Here is a 22,848-nt window from a genome sequence, read left to right on the forward strand (position 1 = left end):
TAGACTTTTTAGATATTTAAAAACATCAGCTCTTTTTGAAACATCATTTAGACCACGACAGTTGTATGAAACAATCTTTAAATTATCCATTCTCAATACAAAGGATGACATTTTTGTTAACATACCATAGACAGCAACAGCCATTATCAATTACCACAGTCAATACACAATACACAATTGCAGTAAATACACAATACGTTTTATCTCTGTCAAAACAAATAAATAGGCAATACAAAAATGCTGAAGTTCGCACACAGATTCTACTGGAAAGACATCTACACATACACAACATAAATAGACAATACATTCTGAAATCATACAAACATACAAAAAAACACACATACAGTGCGACTATAAAACAAAACATGTGAACAAAACATAAGCGGTTACTATTACTACTACTTATACTACTACTACTACTACAACTACTACTACTACTACTCCTACTATTACTACTACTTATATTACTACTACTACTTCTACTACTACTTCTACTACTACTACCACTACTACTACTACTACTCTACTTCTACTACTACTACTACTACTACTACTACTACTACTACTACTACTACTACTACTACAACTACTACTACTTCTACTACTACTACTACTACTACTACTACTACCACTACTACTACTACTACTACTAATAATAATAATAATAATACTTATACTACTACTACTACTACTACAACTACTACTACTACTACTGCTACTACTACTACTTCTACTACTACTACTACTACTTCTACTACTACTACTACTACTACTACTACTACTAATACTATTACTACGACTACTTCTACTACTACTACTACTGCAACTACTACTACTACTACTACTACAACTACTTCTACTTCTACTACTACTACTACTACTACTTATAATACTAGTTTTACTACTACTACTACAACTGCTACTTCTTCATCTACTATTTATACTGCTGATGCTTCTACTACTACGTCATTTGCTACTCTAAATATATCTACAACCACAACTACTTTTAGTGTTTCTGCTCTTATTGCTGCTGATAGTTCAACTAAAATTGCTTGTACTTCTTCTGTTACCTTTTCTACGCTATTCCTGATAATGTTTTAAACATGGCATATACATTTCAGATTTTGTTGGGCGTTTAAAACATCATTACAATCTCAAGCTGAGTCACGTGTCTATATCAGCATTATTGCCAAGTGGCGACGAATCCCTAAATAAGATCTATGCAGCGCCTGCAATATGCCGAGTTGTTGAAAGCAGTGGCGGGAATAAAACCAAAAATCCAATTACAACATACAAAGAAATATTGTATACGTGTGAAAATGAAAAAGTAAACAAGTGCATATTTTTACAAGGCGAAGCTGGCATGGGAAAGTCAACTTTTGCTTCTAAACTTGTATTGGACTGGTGTAATCAAGGAGGTGAATTAGCATCTCCTTCTAAAACGTTTGGTGACGCAAACACGTTGCAAGAATTTAAACTTGCATTATTAATTACTTTGAGAGATTCTATTTGTGAACGTGATGTGACTAATATGATCAAAGAACAGATAATCGACATGGTTTATACTGATACAGAACGAAAAGACGCGTATGTAATGCTGAATAAAATCATGCAACAAGAAATGTGTTTGGTGGTACAAGACGGGTTAGACGAGTGGAAGGATCCGCAAGGGAAACTAGCTCAGCCTATCATGCTTTCCTGTTACACCCACTGTACAGTTTTTACAACAACAAGACCGTGGAAATTGACTGATGAACGCATCAGGAAATCTCAAATTGACAGCTTATTTGAACTGAAAGGAGTCAGTAATCCATATGAGCTGTGTAAATCACTCCTTGATAGCTTTGGGTGCAATACGTTTGTCGAGTTGGTACACTATGTATCAAAAAATAATCTACATGCTTTACTGTTTTCGCCAATGTTGCTCTCGCTTATTGTAAGTTCTTGGGTTGACGGAACACTATTGACAGGGTCGCTTTGCGAAATATACACTGTTTTGATTGACGGTCTTTTTAAAAAAGTGAGTGAAAATATCATCTTTTTTGTTCAGCCACCATTGATGTGCTTCCAAAACACACGTTACCTTCAACAAAGTTATGAACATCTGCAAGCCATTTCCAAAACAGCATTTTTAATGTTGTTTTCAGCAGAGCAGGAACAAGCACTGGTTATAAGCGATCGACAATTGTCGCACTATCTGACACAAGAACAGAAAGACTTTGCCCTTAAGACAGGTATTATAACGGAAAGAAAATGTGTCAGTAGAACATATCAAAGATCAACGTGTTCATTTATTCATAAAAGTGTACAGGAATTTCTAGCTGCTGTTCACATAGCACTAAACAGTGCAGATCTTGTTGTCGTTGCTAGATACTTTGCCGAAAATTCTAACGCGATTTTTGAAAATCAGATATTTATTTTTTTGTGCGGTTTAAACATTTTATTAGCAAATGAATTGTCTCGCATTATAGACAGCACTACAACTACTGAATACTTATTTTCCACATACATATCGGGGTTTATCGAAGCGCAAGCAAATGGCCAGAATCCGAATGATATTGATCTTAAACTCAGTCGTTTCAGAGAGTCTAATTTTAAATGCGACGCTTCTCGTCGCATCTTGCAAATGAACAAGTCAAACGCGAAGCTTCTTCAGATAGGCTCTGTTCTCGATGTATTTGATAGATGTTGGAAAGAGTTTAAGGACGACGAAACAGTAGTGCGTGAGTTTGATTTATCTTCTTTTCGAAATCTTGAAAGCCTCGAAGTGTGTACAGAATTCAAGGTACGACCTTACGATTTTCACAGACTTTCGCAACTGAAGGAATTAAAATTGAATGACTGTGAGTGTAAAGGGTTGGATTTATCATCATGTCATAGACTGGAAGTACTAGATATTTTTGGCACAGAAATCACGCTAAAACCAAATGCATTAAATGGGCTTGCACAACTGAAGGAATTAAAATTGCATGAATGTGAGTGTAAAGGTTTGGATTTATCATCATGCCATAGACTGGAAGTACTAGATATTTTCCGCGGCAAAATCAGGCTAACACCAAATGCATTAAATGGGCTTGCACAACTGAAGAAATTAAAATTGCATAAATGTGAGTGTAAAGGTTTTGATTTATCATCATGCCATAGACTGGAAGTACTAGATTACGCTAACACCACGCTTACACCAAATGCATTAAATGGGCTTGCACAACTGAAGAAATTAAAATTGCATTTCTGTGAGTGTAAAGGTTTGGATTTATCATCATGCCATAGACTGGAAGTACTAGATATTTTCCGCGGCAGAATCAGGCTAACACCAAATGCATTAAATGGGCTTGCACAACTGAAGAAATTAAAGATAAGGTATTGTAAGCGTACACAATTAAACTTATCATCATGTCACAATCTGGAAACTATTGATTTTCATGGCGAAGAAGGCGAACAAATCGCCATGCCTACACTTTCTCCTTTGATGGACTTGCACTGCTGAAGATATTGGAAATTGAGGGATGTGAGTGTAAATTGTTGGACGTATCATCATGATACCATCTGAAGACTATTGATCTTCGTGGTGAAGGGATCACGCTTCAACCGAACGCCATTCATGGACTTGCACACCTGAGCATAGTAAATGTGGTTGATATTCAATGTAACAGTTTGGACTTTTTTTAAACGATCATATTATATTGTCCACGTGCAACACTGCTGGCGAAAAGACATCGGTAGTATTCAGAGTAATTTTTTATGATAATGTGTTCCTTTAATATCCAACTGGCATATAATCCAGGGTTGTGTTTTGCTATTACTCAACTGTATCGTTTAGAATAATGGATCTTCACGTGTGTATTGGTAATACAGATATATAAAATAGGTGTTGGTATGATCCTAAAATTCAAATGGAATAAATTAAATATATGGTATAATATTGATTTTCAAACTTTCCCATTTTTTGTAGTAAATTGGAAATAAAAGCAGACGAAGTGTTGTATTATCCACTTTTGTAAATACCAAATATATTGATAGGAAATAAAAGTTTTTTCTTCAAGTCATCGTTTGATGCTTGAATTCCCTGTATATGTGACATCTTGTGAAATAAAACCTTTATTTCTGTTGATGAATAAGTGAACTGTTAAATTCGAAAAGAAATTTCAGATAAATTTGTGAAAAAAAATGTATACCGTGTTCTAAACAACATATGATCAGACCCTTTTTCCACCATTATTATAACGTATATTAAAACAGGAATCCGGTGCTAAAACAATGTACAGCCTTCAGTTTAAGCAAAATGGTGTATACAACTCAACACCATAATTAATGAAAATGAATGGAATTGCATTTTTGAACTATCCTTTGTAATAACAAATAATATAAAGATACAGTGATTCCAATACAGAATAATTCATAGGGTACTTGGAACAAATTGACTTTTGAAAAAAATAAAAATAAATGATGATCCATTGCGTTCTTTTTGCAAACAAAGTGAGGAAAATTTAGAACATTTATTCTAGGAATGTCAGAAATCTGAAGCATTAAGTGATGAGATAATACCAGGATAATTGTGTTGTTTTTTTTCATGAATAAGAAAATTTTTCTTCTTTGGGTATTTAACAAAGACAGCTAGAGTCATAATAATGGAATTTTGTTTATTAAACTATACTTATACATGTGTAAAATAAATAATTTCATACCAAACATTAATGGAGCTAAACAAATACATAAAGTATTAATATAACTTAAGAAAAATATCAATTTCATGTAATAATTCAGAATCCTTTGAGATTTAATGGGACTTGTTTACTTATATTGTAGAACAAACGTAGTATTTAAAATTTATGACTATTGTAGTTCTTTACAACTTTGTACAAATACTATTTTTAACTCAAAGAACCAAGTTGTAATCTTAAAAAAAATATATGTTGGACCTATATATCATAACTCACAATTACATGTCCTATTTTTCTTTTCTCAACCTTTTTTAGCTCACCTGAGCACAACGTGCTCATGGTGAGCTTTTGTGATCGCTTTTCGTCCGTCGTCCGTTGTGCGTTGTGCGTTGTGCGGTGTCAACATTTGCCTTGTTAACTCTCTAGAGGCTAATCTTCATAAAATTTGGTCAGAAGATTGGTTTTAATGATATCTTGGATGGGATCAAAAATGGTTACGTTTGCTTGAAAAACATGGCTGCCAAAGGGCGGGGCATTTTTCCTTATATGGCTATATATGGCTCTAGTAGAATCTTAATAACACTCTAGAGGCCACATTTATTGTCTGATCTTCAAAACACTTGGTCAGAAGATTCATCCCAATAATATCTTGGATGAGTACGAAAATGATGCCGGTTGGTTGAAAAACATGGCCGCCAGGGGGCGGGGCATTTTACCTTATATGTTTTTAGTAAAACCTTGTTAATACTTTAGAGGCCACATTTATTTTCCAATCTTCATGAAACTTGCTCAGAAGATTTTTCCCACTGATATCTTGGATGAGTTCAAAAATGGTTACCTTTGCTTGAAAAACATGGCTGCCAAGCGGCGGGGCATTTTTCCTTATATGGCTATAGTAAAATCTTGTTAACGCTCTAGAGGCCACATTTTTTGTCCAATCTTCATGAAACTTGGTCAGAAGATTAATCCCAATAATATCATGGAAGAGTTCGAAAATGATGCCGGTTGGTTTAAAAACATGGCTGCCAGGGGAAGGGGCATTTTTCCTTATATGGCTATATATATTGTAAAACCTTGTTAACACTCTAGAGGCCACATTTATTGTCCAATCTTGATGAAATATGGTCAGAAGATTTGTCTTAATGATATCTTGGATGAGTTTGAAAATGGTTATGTTTTCTTGAAAAACATGGCTGTCAAGGGGCGGGGCATTTTTCCCCTTATATGGCTATATAAGGCTGCAATAAAATCTTGTTAACACTCTAGAGGCCACATTTATAGTCCGATCTTCATGAAACTCGGTCAGAAGATTCATCCCAAAATATCCTGGACGAGTGCAAAAATGATGCCGGTTGGTTGAAAAACATGGCCACTACAAGGGCGGGGCTATTTTCCTTATATGGCTATTGTAAAACCTTTTTAACACTCTAGAGGTCACATTTATTTTCCGATCATCATGAAACTTGGTCAGAAGATTTGGCCCAATGATATCTTGGATGAGTTCGAAAATGGTTTTGGTTGCTTTAAAAACATGGCCACCAGGGGCGGGGCAATTTTCATTATATGGCTATATATATGGCTATAGTAAAACCATGGTAACACTCTAGAGGCCACAATTATTGTCCATTTTTATGAAATTTGGTCAGAAGATGAGGTCTCAATGATATCTTGGATGACTTCAAAAATAATTATGTTTGCTTGAAAAAAGGGCGTCCAAGGGGCGGGGCATTTTTCCTTATATGGCTATAGTAAAATCTTGTTAACTTTCTAGAGGCCACATTTACTGTCCGATCTTCACGAAACTTGGTCAGAAGATTAATCCCGATAATATCTTGGACGAGTTCAAAAATGATGCCGGTTGGTTAAAAAACATGGCTGCCAGGGGGCGGGGCATTTGTCCTTAAATGGCTATAGTAAAACATAGTTAACACTCTAGAAGCCACATTTATTTTCCGATCTTCGTGAAACTTGGTCAGAAGATTTTTCCAAATAATATCTTGTTTTCTCAGGTGAGCGACTTTGGGCCTTTCAGGCCCTCTTGTTTTATCTGAATATGCAAACACTATTTGCTTATAAAAAATATGCATACTTTAATTATGTATTCATCCTTGAAAATGTCTTTTTTAAACGTACCTATTTGTGTTTTTTTATGCATTTTTTCCTCTGAATATGCATATTTACAATTTATTACAATTAACACTTAGTTAAAATATGTATACTTACTGGAAAATCTAGTTGTGTACGTTTTTTTTCTTTATAAATACTTTTTTTAATGTTATTTGAATCACAAAGTGCACGCTGTCTTATATTTACAGCATGTTTTCGTAGAATATTTCAATTACAAACAAACATGTTCTAAGATATTAAGCATTAGTTTTAAATTGTGCATATTATGTGTAAGTTTTTATTTTCGTTTGGATAAGGTAGGGATTTTTTCACATTTTATGCTAATGGCTTTGTCTTTGTGCGTCACTGTCTATAATTATAAAGATAAAGTATGACTTTAGATGTGTTGTTTTTTTATTTCTTGGCATGCCACTGTCTATAATTATATATAGATAACGTATCACTTTAGATGTGTTGCGTGTGTATGTATCAGTTTCCAGTCTTCTAAAAAAATGTGTTGCAAAACACAAACCAAAAACCCCATAGACTTTTAGCTAACATTGAGCAGTTCGTGATTGTCTCATGTCCAATGTTAGTTATGCGTCTTTAACTTTACCCTTAAATATTACTGAAGAGGCCATTGTTTTCATCTATTCTGGCCTTTCATTGTGCTTCATTCCGTCTTTTACATTTTCGTTATTATTCAAACGTACATTTTTAAGATGTTGTTTAGGATCCGGCATTTACATATTGGCAGTCAACTGCTATCCTTGATTAATCACTACCAAACAACTTATATATATTACTTTAAAAACATATATCACTTATAAATGCTCCTTGCAGTCAATTAGCCATATAATATGATTTTTAAAATCATTTGTTTTAACGTGGTATATATACTCTAAACTCTTAATTGTTTCGCACTTTTATTAAAAAGACAAGCAATACGCCACTACTTAATGCTGACCATAAAATGCGTGTCCTTTCGAACCAGAACATTGTTCCCCATCCTTTCAGACAATGCCATGTGCGACATTACAGGGATGATTCTTTGATGTCGGTGAATTTGACTATACAAGAAAATCTAATGAGTTTATGTGTGCAAGAGATGGAGAAGGAGCCGTCGGTTAGTTTTTGCTCTTACCAAGAAAGAATGTTCGACACCCAGACTTTTCCAAAGAGCTATCTTGCCTTTGAAAACCTCGTTTCCAGGGGAGCCATACAATTCATTGAAGATCCGCCATCAAAGAGTCAACTGTATATACATTAATATCACAGCTAGCTGACGGATATCGGGTCACGCTATGTGTTACAAGCTTAATTGACTCCCGGTTCCGATGGGGTAAGGCAGTCATGTCCATAGTTAACCGATATAGAAATATCGCAAGTAAGAAGACCGCTGTGGAGCTGTAATTAGGTCATCCCTCTTAGAAATTTCGAAGCGAGTAAAGTCGAGATATAGAGCGAATATTAATACGAAATAAACGCTAGTAACTTTCTGTCTAATATGGCTGGAAGGTATGCGGTATTTAAACAATTAATACAAGTAATACAGGGTATAACAACGGCATGGGTGTCGCTATCTTGATGGTGATTAGGTGAAAACAATTTGATAACTTTTAAGAAAAAAATATTTATTGAAACACAACGTCGGATAATGTGAATTATACATATTAAATTTATCAAAGGATAGGCTATACAAATAAAGCCTATAAAGCTTCAAATATATATATATATATATAATTTGTACATATGTTCTTTGTCGATGCCAAAATACAATATGAAAATATTGTAAGTTAAGCTTCTTTTTTCTAAAACTGGTATTCAAACCACGGAGTAAAAGGACACAATGTCAGTAAATATTTTAATAGTATACTACACATTTAACTTTTGGCACTTAAATACTTGGTACCATCAGTATCTAGTACAGTTATAAAGCGAATTTAGGTTTTTACAAAATATCATTTAAATATATATTATGGTGATCTTGCGTGGTCACAATATTTGAATTAATCAATTGTTTTCCTTTACAAAAGATATACATCTAGTAAATGACGTTACAACATTAAACATATACATTTATACAACTATATGTACTAAAAGTTGTTCTGTTTTACATACAGTAAGTACCTATGAACAACACATTTTAAGTACACAAATACATCAATTATCAGTGTAGTTCCGGATAGTTCCGTACACTGGAGAATCCAAATGCTAGAATGAAAAACACAAAATCTGGATATTGGGTATTCAAACTAAGCAAAAATGTAGCCAGTCTTTAACCCAGCTGGTTACTAGGTACTCGAAGTGTTGCGAGTGTATACCTGGCAAGGAATTCGTTTTTTGCTTGATAAGCGTTTATGTATGAATACCCAATACTCGGCTGTTTATTCGACCCAAGCTCTATATGCGCAATAATTCGAATGAAACATATTCAACTGGCTATTTGGCATTGGCTCAATATTCTGGATATTCGGACTTGATTCAATATTCGTATTGGTTCAAAACCACAATGCCCAGCTAAGGACGCACGCAAGAACCAAGTCTATGGGTACAAGTTGATGTCATACTTATGTTAAAACAATTAGAAGTAGCGTCACACCCACAAAGCAGCTTCCCAGGCCCAATGTAAAGGTCGTAATGTAACTTCAAATGTCTATTTTAGACAAATTGCAGCTAACACTTTTTTCCGGATCATAACATTTTCCAGCAAGGATGGATGTTCAAATAACTTTGCAAAAGTACGCAGTATAATAAGAGGGGGTGTCGCGCCCAAGAACAATGTCACTTTGGCTAAGATCAGCTTCACAGATCTAGGTCAAAGGTTAACACATAGTATTGAGCAAAATAAGGTTTTTAAATATGTTTACAGTAGCACTATAACCAAGTAAAATAATAGACATAATTAAGGTTTTGTCAAATGTTTAACTGATTGTTTACAGAATGGTTAATATTCGAACAAATGTCCTTTAACTAGGTTTTGAATTTATTTTGATCTGGAATGGTTAAATGTTAAGAGTTCATAAAACTGTAAAATAAAGGCTGTGTTGGAAAAACAACAACATACTTTTTTATCTACATCTATATTTTACTTCTTTTCGTTGAAATTCAGTCTAAAAATATTATAAATTCCAATAGCCTTTGTGTCCCACATGTACAAAGATCGATCCATTGTGTAACACTTGGCCAAAATATTATTATGATAAACGTATTAAAATGAGTTTACAATGTTGATATTGTAAAATTGTCAGAAAATGTCCACATGCAAAAGTTTTAAGATTAATATGGTATTATAAAGAAAAACTTAATAAAAAATCAATTTGTTTACTTGTTTTACATTCCTGATCCATGGTATCTTACAGCCTGCTAAAATATACTTCAAAAGCATTTGTATCATTTTATCACCAAAAAAAACGTGTCATGCGCACGGAAATTGTCACAACTAAATGATTAGTTTACAAAATGTACGTACACTTGGCACTTGGCAAAATATATGTATTCAGCAGTAACAAAAAGTATGATCTTGTGCATTGGGTATTTCAAGTTTGTGTATGAGTTCTAACATAATCATACTAATACATTTTGATTCTAGAAAAATACATTTAGATTTTATGTTCTTTACATTTGAGGTATTGTTCGTCATGGTTTTTTCGAAGACTGTGTAGTAGAAAACATTGAAACTTTAATCCTATGTTACGACTCACATAAATACCAATTCACTAAGAGGATCATCATTCCTAAATGTAAGACAATTTAATTGAAAAACATAGCTAATCTAGTTTTTGAGATAAAAAAAAATCAACAGTTTACTTAACCCTTAAAGCGCTGGAGCCGAATTTTAAAGGCCTTTGCAAACAGTTTGGATCCAGATGAGACGCCACAGAACGTGGCGTCTCATCAGGATCCAAACTGTTTGCTATTCTGATAGTATTCTTTGAAAAAAAATGAAGAAAATGCTAATTTTAGAAATTCAGCAGACGACATTTTAGCAGAAGACAAATTACCCAGCATGCAAAGGGTTAACTGAAGCACAAATACAATATGATTAGATTCTTTGACGATAAGAAACATTGTTTTCTTGAAAATTAACTGGATCACAATGTAAACCATTCATATGATTATCTTTTATTTTTTAAAACAGACATTAATGACAAATAATTGGTTTCATATTGTCATTTAAACCAGTACACTCAGGACAATTGAAATGCTTTTAAGCGCCAAATTTTAATGGATCCGTCATATCCGATCAGTTCATCCGTCGTTCATGGCGCATCGTCCGTAGTTTTCAAAATTTGACTTGTGAACAATCTAGGGCCCCATTTTTATTTAATTGTATTTTATTTCAATTAAACTTGGCCCTAACATATGACCCTATGATATCTCGTCCGGGTCTGAGACTTGGTTACGTGGTGTAAAAAATTAGGTCCCATTTATTGCACTATTTTCAAGAAATCTGATGGGAAAATTTGTCTTATGATATCCTACACAAGTTCGAAACTTTGTCAAAAAGGATCAAACACAAGGTCACTAAGCCAGATTTAATAAATGGTTTAAAGTCACATTTTTTGCGCAAATTATGCACATTTATTTGTAAAATTTTCATGAAACTAGTTCTGAACACTTTTTATTAAATAATTAATGTATTCAAGAAAAATATTGCCCCAATATGATATGGTAAAAAACAGCTGCGTCGATAAAAACATGATTGTGCCCTTTAGAGATAATTACTTGTAAGAATTTCATGTTTAAGTAATTCAAAGTTACTGGTATAAATAGATCCGAACAATTGAAAACAAAAAAATAAGGTTCTATAATCTGTTAAGTCTTTTAGACATTTTCCTAAGCCTAATGGACGTTTAATGTGATGTTTATATTATTATGAACAATTAAGGACTTAAAGTCGAAGTTTATTTTGTACTTACTACATACTAATTCAGTACACCCCTCTTGACAAAAAAATACTAAAAACGTTATATTTTGTTAGAAATAGCCTTCAATACAAGTCTTAAACAACTTAATATAAAGACAAAAAGTAAAATTACCAACAAATAACCAAAACCATGATGGCGATTAAAATTATTATTTACTAGGTTTTCCGAAGGAAAAAACTGGTTATTAGATTGGCGAATGCGGGCGGGCTGGCTGGCTGGCTGGCTGGCTGGCGGGCTGGCTGGCGGGCTGGCGGGCGGGCGGAACAAGCTTGTCCGGGCCATAACTATGTCGTTCATTGTCAGATTTTAAAATCATTTGGCACATTTATTCACCATCATTGGACGGTGTGTCGCGCAAAATAATTACGTCGATATCTCCAAGGTCAAGGTCACACTTTGAGTTCAAAGGTCAAAAATGGCCATAAATGAGCTTGTCCTGGCCATAACTATGTCATTCATTGTGAGATTTAAAAATCATTTGGCACATTTGTTCACCATTATGGGACGGTGTGTCGCACGAAAGAATCACGTCAATATCTCCATTGTCAAGGTCGCCACGACTAAAAATAGATTTTTTTAAAAACAAACTTACAAAGGAGGTTAATTTTGTTTGTTCATTTCAAAAGTTCAGTTTGAGTTTTCTCCCTTTATCAGATTTTTTTTCACAATGAAAACCTGGTTTTGTGACAATTTTGTCCCTTGTTATTATTATACCGGATTTATATAGCGCCCTTTTCATGCAAGGTGCACGTTCAAAGGCGCTTTACATAGGAACATTTGACGTATCGCAGATACGAATACATTTTGCAACACTGTTTCAAAAGAAATCGATCAAAACTACTCAATTATACTTTAAATCTACTCTATTATACTATAAGTACTACTTAAAAGCATGCACAGTAACCATATATTAGAAAGATCAACAAGACGCTATAAAACTACCCTATGTGTATAGCTATATGACAATTAATGAAACAATAAAATCTAAAACTTAAACAATAAGTACTACGTAAAACAACAAACAATAATTATGCTGTCTTTAAAAGGGTTGATTCAAGTTCATGATGATTGAGATTTTATATAATGAATTGAATAAACCACTGCTTATATTGCATAAGATTGGAGGAAGAGGTGAGTTTTCAGTGCCTTTTTGAATGAATTCAGTGTTGAAGAACCTCGAATGTTTAATGGAAGTGAGTTACAGAGTTTGGGAGCAGCGTACATGAAACTCCGCACTCCGTATGATACGGATTTAATCTTCGTTGGAATCACTAATGAAGTCGCTTTGTTCTTTGATCTTAAGTTTCGCCTTGGTTCGTAGACTTTAAGTAGGTTTTTCAGATGTACAGGCGATTGTTCATTTAAGGCTTTGAACGCATTGGTAAGTATTTTGAAGTGGATTCTTTTTTCTACTGGGAGCAAGTGTAATTTTTTTAGGATCGGTGTTATGTGACTATAGCGGGATGTTCTTGTGATAACACGCGCCGCAGTGTTTTGAACATTTTGTAGTTTCTTGATAGCTGATGTTTGTGTTCCATACAGCAGTGCATTGCAATAGTCTAGCCGAGACGTGACAAGTGAATTGACCAATGATTTTGTGACATTTGGTGTAAGATATTGCCTGATGTGACCTATTTGCCTAATCTGACCGAAACATGATCTACTTATAGCATTAATATGGTGTTCCATGTTTATTCTTGAATCAAACCAAGCACCGAGATTTCGTACGTATTGCGATGGTTTAATTGTCGAGTCCCCTACTTTAATAGTTAACCCATCTACGTATTTGGCGTTGTTTTGACTTGAAAATACTATGACCTCGGTTTTGTCGGTGTTAAGTTTGAGCATATTTGTATTCATCCACGAGATGATATCGTGGAGGCACTTTTCAACTCGATTTAGTGTTTCGTCTTGGGCTGCTCCACCGGTGGGTTCAAAGGAAAGGTAGAGCTGCGAGTCATCGGCGTAGAAGTGATGCCCGAGTCCATGTTTTTTGCAAATTTCCCCAACAGGTTTAGTATACATAGTATAAAATTTTGGGCCTAACACAGATCCCTGGGGTATGCTGAAGAAGGTCAGCAGCACTGGTTCTGATACCTTGCCGTCAATGCTCACCGTTTGGAAGCGGTCAGATAGGTAGGACGCTACCCACTGTAGTGGTTGTTCAGCAAAGCCGAACTGTTTTTCGAGGCGGTTTAAAAGGGTTATGTGGTCGATGGTGTCGAAAGCGGCAGAGAGATCCAGCATAACAAAGGCAGTGACCTTTTTCTTATCTAATGATTGTAGGACATCGTTTTGAACTTTTAATAAAGCTGTTTCTGTTGAGTGAAACTTCCTGTATGCAGACTGATTTTCTGAATTTAAATTGTTTTCTGTCAAATGTTCATCTATTCGTTTGCTGACAACTTTCTCCAATAATTTTGAAACATATGGCAGATTGGAAACGGGGCGATAGTTTTGTAGTGTTTCTTTATCTGAGGTGGGCTTTTTTAATAAAGGTCTTATACGTGATGTTTTAAAGGATCTTGGCACACTTGCTGTTTCCATCGAAAGATTGATGATTTTTGTCAGTATTGGTAGCAGTTCAGTTTTGCATTGTTTCAGGAGCCAAGTTGGAATAGAGTCAAGCTCGCAAGATTTATTTGGGGATTGCATAATGATTTTTTCAACTTCTTCCTCAGTTGTCGGACGGAAATGTGTCACAAACTGCATGTTTCTGCTGTTGGGTTATTATCATTACTATGTTTTGAATTTGATTGAGATAGGGCATGTTCAGAGATATCTTTTCTGATACCTTCAACTTTATTTATGAAAAACTTATTGAAATCTTGTGCTAACTCATCGGATGTTTTGCCAGACGAGAGAGCTATTTCAGATGGACCCTCAACTAAGTGTTTTGTGATTTTGTGCATGCTCTTTTGATCACGGCCACAGGATGTTACTTTATCTGAATAAAAATCTACGCGGTTAGACGTTACGCTATTATGGTCTTTTTAGTTTTAAATTGTGATGCTCTTATCAAAGGGTATGTACCCTGATTATGCTAACGTTGTTCATAGTTAAGCACTGTATGTATTATAAAGTGGCCCGTGGATTATGGATGATTCATGAAATCTTAAACGATGGATATATTCGAACTCAAAGGGATAGATACACACCACACAATTAGTTAATTCAATAGTTTCTTAAATTCAAAAAAAATGCCCCCTCCCTATTTGAAGAAGGCGGCATATAGAAGTCGAAGTATCCGTCTGTTTGTCCCGCCCTCACCCGGAGGTCAGTCGGGACATTCCTATATTAACATAGACTTTGCCATACTGATGGATTTTGAAATGACCGGGCCCGTATGAAAACCATCATAAGACTACCTGTAGCTTGAAATACCCGTTTTAATACACAAGAGGTCAATTTAATACTTATAGGTCTAATTTGGTCATAAAACAATAAACAATTTAAAAATAACTAACAACAAATGACATTAGGAGGAGAAGGCGCGACACGTGTTACATCCGTCTCCTTACCTACAATTTCAAGGTCTTACAGAGAGGTCACCGGTCAAATATGTCCATATAATAGGTTGCCCGGACTACAACTGTCTTTTCCATCATGCATTTGTAACATAACTAACGACAAAAGACCACCATTACGAAAACATGTGTCGGATATATGCCCCGTCTCTCTACCTTTTCCTACACACCATACTATATTTATTTTGGCATTGACCTGCTTTTTCTTTCAAATAATTTAAATGGGCCACTGTTTGTTTAATCCGAAAGGATACATTTCGTCACACATCAATAATGCATCCCACAAAGCATTGATACGTGTATTGATGATGTTTATGAAACTAACACATCGATACAGTTCGACCTTGACATCTGCTTTTGGCCAAAATATGTGTTAACCCAAACTGACGTGGTAGATCTAACATCAACACCGCTGCACAATAACTGTGATACTTGCGTTTATACTATATATACCACTCTATGACTTTAACATTGACCATGTTTGGATTGACTCTTATTCAAATAGGCCAATTGATCATTACTGACAACGCCTCTTCTGGGCTTTATGTGTTCATTGAATGCTTCATCCTATATCAGATATTAAATATCACTAACGTAATAAAACGCGTAACATAAACTGAATAAAAAACAATTAACATAGTTATAGCATCACGACAAGTTAGCGTGTGATTATATATATATATGTAAAACAAATCAGGCAAAACTTCCCAAACACACCCACATTACTGTGTGGAAAACAAGCTGTATTTTATCTGTTTTAATTGTTTTGTAGATTTGTGCGCATATAATTCGAGGCCCGAATTAACAAAATCTTAGACTAACGACTCTCGAGTTAAAAGCAGTATCACCATATTAAGTTTTTAGTATAACGGTAGTATTTTTTCAGTTCTGTGCGTTACGGAGTATAGCACAGAGCGTATGTCTAAACAATACGCACCGCACAAAACAGGTAAATGTGCGGTTTGTTCATGCGTGTGGTTGTCACGTGAGTGATGGTCACTCAGGTGGACATAGGCGGGAATGTGCACGGGGTGCCCATTGTTTGGTCAGTTCTACGCTAGACTTCGATCAGTAAACTTGTGTTCGTGTACAAATTCTACATCGTGTTGTCAACTTTAGCAGAACACTGGGTGTCCATGCTGCAAGATTTGGAACGCATCATAGAAAATATAAGTGCTAACAGAAACGTAAATATGTTAAATCCGTTAAATTGATTCTCGAGCATAGTATCGAGTGTTACGAAGTAGTAACGAAATTGAAACTATGTATATTTCAAGTAACAATTATTTCAGCAGTAGAAAAAGCCGATCAATTTACAAATAGAAATATTGATGGCACGTGACCGAAAGTTCTCAGGTCATTAATGGTAAAAAAAACAAAAACAAAAACATTTCGAACTTTCTGGAGAATGAATTGCTATTCTTTGTGGTGTTGTATACATACAATATGTATATGTGTAAATGTTTTACGAGTCTGATGCTGTAAAGTTATTTGCAGCAAAAATACACGGTACAGGCGATGGCAAATAAAAAGGCGGAAGCATAACGTCACGCGGTGTTCTTGACGGGCGATATCAATAGCCGACAGCTTCATCTAACCTCGCAACACATGGGGCTGAAACTCAATTACCATTGAGACGCACAGGACTATGTTTCGCATGTGACGAGCCGGATCATCGGAAAGGAGCAGCTGGATGTTCAGCAAACAGCTCGAACAATAAGATAAGTTGATTATGTATAAAACCCCGTTATCAGAAAATGGGTAGTTTCGTGTTCTTCGGAAAACGTAACGTACAGAAAGTTCAAAATGTCGAATTTGATTGAAAGGATCCAAGTATAGTTCGCCGGTATATTGAAGGAAGGCCCACGCGGTTAAGTAGCAGGAGACTACCGATAGAAGGTACATTTTCGATGTAGTAAATGGCGGTTTTTAGTTCATTTTTTCCGTCGGAAAACGGTTAAGTACAAAAAGATCTGTCTCAATGTATCAAAGGGATCTTAGTATAAAACTGGATCAACAGGATCCAAGTATAGAAATTGACGCCGGAAGTTCGCCGGTAAAAAGAACGAAAGCCCATGTAGCCAAGCTGTAGCAGGCTACTTATAGTTGTATATTTTAGATGAAGTAAATTGCGGTTATAAGTTTTCTTTTCCGTCGGAAATCGGTAACGTACAGAACGAGATAAAAGGAGCAATTGATCAAAAGGATCATAGTATAGAAATTAATCAAAAAGATATAATTCATAGTATAATAAAAAAAATGTTACCGGAAGTTTGTCGGTAAGTAGACTGAAAACCCACGTGACATTTATCATGTTGTTAATACGCCTGTTAATACGTTTATAGTCGTTTTAAATAAGAATGGGAGGCCTCGATATATTTTAACTTATTATTTATTTATTTGTTCTACTTTCGATATTAAAGGGGCGTATCATGATATTGATACATTCACGAAGGGTGTGGTTTTAGCTATCAAGAGAATAGCAGGCAGTGTTAGGTTGTTATAAGCTTATATTTGGCACGATAACGGCCGATCATATATTTACTAAAACTCGTTAAAACTAAAAAGAGGTGTACTAGCAATCTTACGTCAAATTGACTTAAAATAGTTATTTGCTTTTTTGATGATGGCATACATCACAGTGTAGAATATAAAAAGCATCATATGCTAGTGACTAGACGATTTGGGATGTTAACTGGCTGAATTTATAATTAAAAATTGAGTAGCTAGGCTAGAAAAAAGTATTGATTCGATGATCTATCTAATTTATCAATCGAAAGAAAAAGTAGTACCAAAAGATAAATTAATAGCTAGTCTTGTAAGGCAGATAATTTCCTTTCAGAGTGTGATTGTAAATAAAGTTTGGTGATAACAATGCATATATACAATTGCATAAATACCAGAGCTAGTTGGAAAGCTCCCGTTTTTGTAACGTTGCAAGCTATTTCCAAACTTAGATTATGGAAAGAAAGCACTAGGCAGTGGACGGTGGAAAAGATTTCAAACACAATCAGTTGTTTTTGTGTAATATATTTGCTGATGCAAGTACAACAAGTTATGGAGGTTTTATAGAAAGTCGTAGCTTTAATGTAGATATAGGCGAAATGACTGTCAAGCTAACGATTTTCATAAAAATAAAAAAGCAAATTTATTTTCAATTTGTTTTATTCCATTGACGAAGAGAGTAAAGGTATGTACTCGTGGTCTTTGAGACCCGAAATTGAGAAAATTGGAATGTACATGATCTTAATAAAAAGAGCAACCTGTTCCCGGAAGTGAACAGATTATTGACGCAAAGAGAAAAGTTATTCCCGGAAGTGATTACTATATTACACTGTTAAAATCAAGGAGGTACACTGCCAGTGTTTCTATAAACGAAACAGGTAATGCATATTGTGATTTAACATGAAGTCAATACATTTAGCCACCGGAAGTTGGTTTTCAAGATAAACCTGATAAGTATTCCGTCGTTCAACATGACGTAAGTAAGATTTCTTATGATCAAGAAAATGCCTTGCATAAGGCTAGAAAAGGTATGTTATTGCTCCCGGAAGTGAGCAGAAAGAGTTTGCTATGGTCCCCGGAAGTGGATATAGAGCCCAGTAGATTGCTCCTGGAAGTGAGCAGAAATTGTATGCTATAGTCCCCGGAAGTGGACATAGAGCCCAGTAGATTGCTCCCGGAAGTGAGCAGAGATGCTCCATGAAGAGAGCAGAGAGTATGCTATGGTCCCCGGATGTTATGTTATATGAAATGTTTTAAATGCTTTGCAAAATTCGTACATCAAAGTGTATTCAGACAATAAAATGTAAAATCTATATTACTGAATGGTAGTAAAAAGAAATAGCTTAAGATTTAAATATGTTGTGATACAAAAATTAAATAGCATTATATCCGGAATAGATTCCACAACGATTGGCGAATAAAATAATGCTATGGTAAAGCATAAGATGCCCATATGCAAATTATTCATTTGATAGATTCGCATCGCATGTAAACAATAAATGCAGAAATTTTAATTCGCGATACTGGGTTCAATGAAAAGAGGCAGTGGGTGCCTTAGTTCAATATGTGGAAACAATGTAAACTGGTTAGTTCAGAAACTAGGTTGGTATCAATCTGTATCAATAAGATGATATCGGAGAAAGCAAAATGCATCCTTGTTGTCCCAAAAAGGGGCAGTTCGCCTTATTGGCTAATGTTGATTTGTCATACGGACATTGAGATATTGTAAAATATTGCAAAAAGTTTGGTAGAGACTGTATGATTCCAGGTTGTTTTGGTAAGACTAGATTATCATCAAATCAGATAGCGTTAAGATGCATATCACAATACAGTTATTACTGTATAGTACATATGTTTGACAGGAAATGTTTTGAGAGGTACTCTGAAGGAGCGATTAGAGGGCTCAGGCTTGCATGGGCTTCGAAGAGATTAGATGGCGGACAGAATGGCTAAGTAAATACTTAGAACAATCAAGAGCAGACAATACGGTGAAGAAAAGAATTCTTCATGTGCACATTTCAAATACTTCGAAGAAAATGTAGTCGCCTTGCCAGCCTTACATATATCAGTAGTAGTGTACATGGCTCAATTGATGGATCGAGGATATCTAATAACGTTTTTACATCTGTGTTTTTTAGTATTAAATGGATCCATTATATTAACAGTGTACATGATCCAAAGGAAGATTTAACAAACTATTATAAAAAGCTTCAAAGCGTGTGTGTTTCAAACCATCTCACAAGAAAGGTGTATCATGTACATGTACCTTCATTAGAAATGATACAAACATTGTTTTTGATATAAGGAGATTCCACAATTTTCATTTGTTGATCATTTTTGGGTTATGCATGTACATGTTTCATGCATATTAACAAATAAAGTGAGTTTCGTTGTAATGACCTACAATTGAAATCTGATCACTTTGTTATTAATGTACGCCATTATAATACTGGCATGTATACGAATGGTTCGGATATTATAATTGCAAAATGTACAACTACAACTTCCCATATGACGTTTTATTAACAAATATGTTATTAGCAAATGGCTCAAATGAATCAAATGGTTTTTTGTTCAAATCAGTTATTGGTTATATATATGTAATAATTAAGACCAGCTAACGCTGAGGGCGTGTTTGAGAGATGTTTGAAGCGACATGATCGATTAAAGTCTGATAGGGCTAAAGCTGGGTACATTGATGGTTCTCTAGAAAATGACTTGTTATCACTAGACAATTGAAATAATAATTGATTTGCGGTTCGAATTTAAACCCTTACTATGCTTTGTTTCTGTTCTATCGCAAGTCTTGCCCAATGCAAAACGAGTTGTGTTTTGAGCTTAGTTGTGTGAAGACGTATAAATATTTTGATTAATGCATCGTCGTGAGGTTTCAACTGGCGCCGGTTTGGTCGTAGTTTTCTGGTTTTACGACCGGTTCTGTTTTCCTGAACTGGAGCTTACCGTTACACGTTAGAAACCGCCTGAAGGTTCTGTGGTATTTTAGACTGTTGTATGCATACAGGCACGGATTGACGGAGGATTCCTGCTTTTCGACTAGCTTCCCTTGAATCTATAAGCAACGGTAAAAACAAGTTTGGCCTTATATTGCATCTTTTTTGGAACTTCATCATCTTTGTCTAGATAAAACTGTAAATGTAAATTTTCTATGGTACCAAGCAGATGTCGACAAAAGTACTAATGCACATGCAGCCATGAAGGACGAAGACGGACACAAACGGGGGTCGGTCGATGCTTTGGAGTTCCTGGCACCAACATGAATGTATTCAATAGCCAGGAAACATATGCTCGCGGATTGGCGCCGGAGACTGTAAATCTTCGGACTAGACCCTGTAGCCCAAGGTGTCGGGAGCCCTTCACTGCGACCCGCATTCATTGACACCTTTTCAGTCCAGAAGGACCAGCTTCGAGCCTCATTGTAGTCCCGTTGACAAGTTTAAATACTTTTCAATCGTACTAAAACAGTAAGGGAACAGAGAGAGGCCCAGTCTTCTCTGTGTTGGCCAAAACAACAACCACCAGCTAATCATACATCTTCCATGTTTTTATTGTTTTTATAAAATTAATTAATTATCGGACAAGATTTACAAAACAAAGCTCATAAATCTTTGAGGCAGATGTTTGTTTCAATTTACATGAAACACCTTTTTTACTTATTATATCAGATCATTAGTAACAATAACGGCCCATTATCAAGGAATATCAACAAAGTTATTCTACATTTATATAAAAACTACGTATATTGTCTGTCCTTTTAAAGAAATTGAATATGAGATACACATGATATTAGCGGCGCAGGTTATAAGCCTTGTCAAAATGTTTATATGATAACTTAATATCGTGGCGTTCTATTATTTATGTATTTCGTAACAAAACTCTTGATTTCACTTCATTTGTCGCACGTTCGAATATTGTGCGCACTTAACAGATGCTTTTTATATTTGATTTTTTGTTATTATAAGATGCGTCCATTGTTGATGATCAGGTCTTTTTTTGGGTTAAAAACAAGTTGCTAGACGAAGACAATTATTTTTTTCAACGATAATTGATGTACATGGATGAAACAAGGTTAAAATCTTAGAAGAATATCCAGACATATGGATAAAATATTCCTGTTTATTATATGAAAAACATTTTATTTATTAAAATTAATCCATAATATATTCGACTGATACAAATATAAAAATATCGACCGTACAATACATGTTTGCATATTTTAACGTTCGATTGTTTATTTGTTTAAACAAAGAAGATCACGATTTGTAGCTATATATGTTAACAAGTTTTGAAATATTGATATTTAGGCGTTTAAATCGATTATTTGACTGTATTCGAAACCATGCAAACGTAATAAACAATGTTCGATTATCAATGCAGGATTCTTACCCTTGTATCGTATTCAATACTAAATGAGCATTTTTCTTTTATTTTCCATAAGGCTTATGCTGCTATTGCACTAAGAATTAGGAACGGACAGTTTATGAACACAAAAAACATCAACACAACAAATGTCATTAAGAAACATTCGTATGAATGTTGTTCGTTACCAATGTTAAAAAAAATCGATTTTATAAGTTATATTCTGACTGATTCACCTGGGTAAGCAAAACAATAATTGTTTTATTAATGGCTTTCATAAAAATGGAAACTATTAAGTCCGCCATTTTGTGTTAAGATAAATAATTAAAACTGAATAAAAGAGTACTGCATGTTGACAAATTACAGGCTTGCTAGCGCAGTTAAAAGAGCGATGGACTACAAATCCTAGGATCGAGGATTAGATCTGCGGCACCGCCACATAACTGGTGTATTGGGATTGGTCATGAAACCCTTTCTATGACTATTCTCCTCCTACCTTTGATTCGAGTCGACCCGATTTTTGCAATAAGTCTACGAGCGCAGACAAATTCGAAATTCCAAATCATGGATTCAATTGTAAAAGTGATGGAAACGGATAGCATTGTATGTGCGCGATATTGTCATATCCGATGCGGCGAACCGAATCCCCAAATCATTATTGGATGCCCTAAGTCTTCTTTTTATAAGTGCCGCAATCAGGTGTTGGAGCTTATCAAGAACACTTGTATGACTTTCTATAAA

At 35.0% G+C, this 22,848-nt stretch overlaps 2 protein-coding genes across 4 annotated transcripts in view; both read left to right on the forward strand.

The window, feature by feature from the left end:
- The window catches only part of LOC127843272 (uncharacterized), a 224,718-nt gene extending 217,281 nt beyond the window's left edge, over positions 1-7,437 (forward strand). The window contains exon 6 of one of the 3 annotated variants that reach the window (XR_008032189.1): positions 6,671-7,092. Coding sequence is in view for 2 of the 3 variants with exons in the window: in XM_052373168.1 (XP_052229128.1) it covers positions 1,122-3,487 (2,366 nt within the window). In the remaining variant the exon portion in view is untranslated. Of the gene's footprint in view, positions 1-1,121 lie in introns of all 3 variants that reach the window. The other 2 variants (XM_052373167.1, XM_052373168.1) reach the window with 2 other exon arrangements.
- The window catches only part of LOC127843273 (coatomer subunit beta'-like), a 258,575-nt gene that overhangs the window by 166,922 nt on the left and 68,805 nt on the right, over positions 1-22,848 (forward strand). The gene's annotated exons all lie outside the window — the stretch shown is intronic.

The sequence above is a fragment of the Dreissena polymorpha genome, chromosome 8 (assembly GCF_020536995.1).
Source record: "Dreissena polymorpha isolate Duluth1 chromosome 8, UMN_Dpol_1.0, whole genome shotgun sequence".
Lineage (NCBI taxonomy): Eukaryota > Metazoa > Mollusca > Bivalvia > Myida > Dreissenidae > Dreissena > Dreissena polymorpha.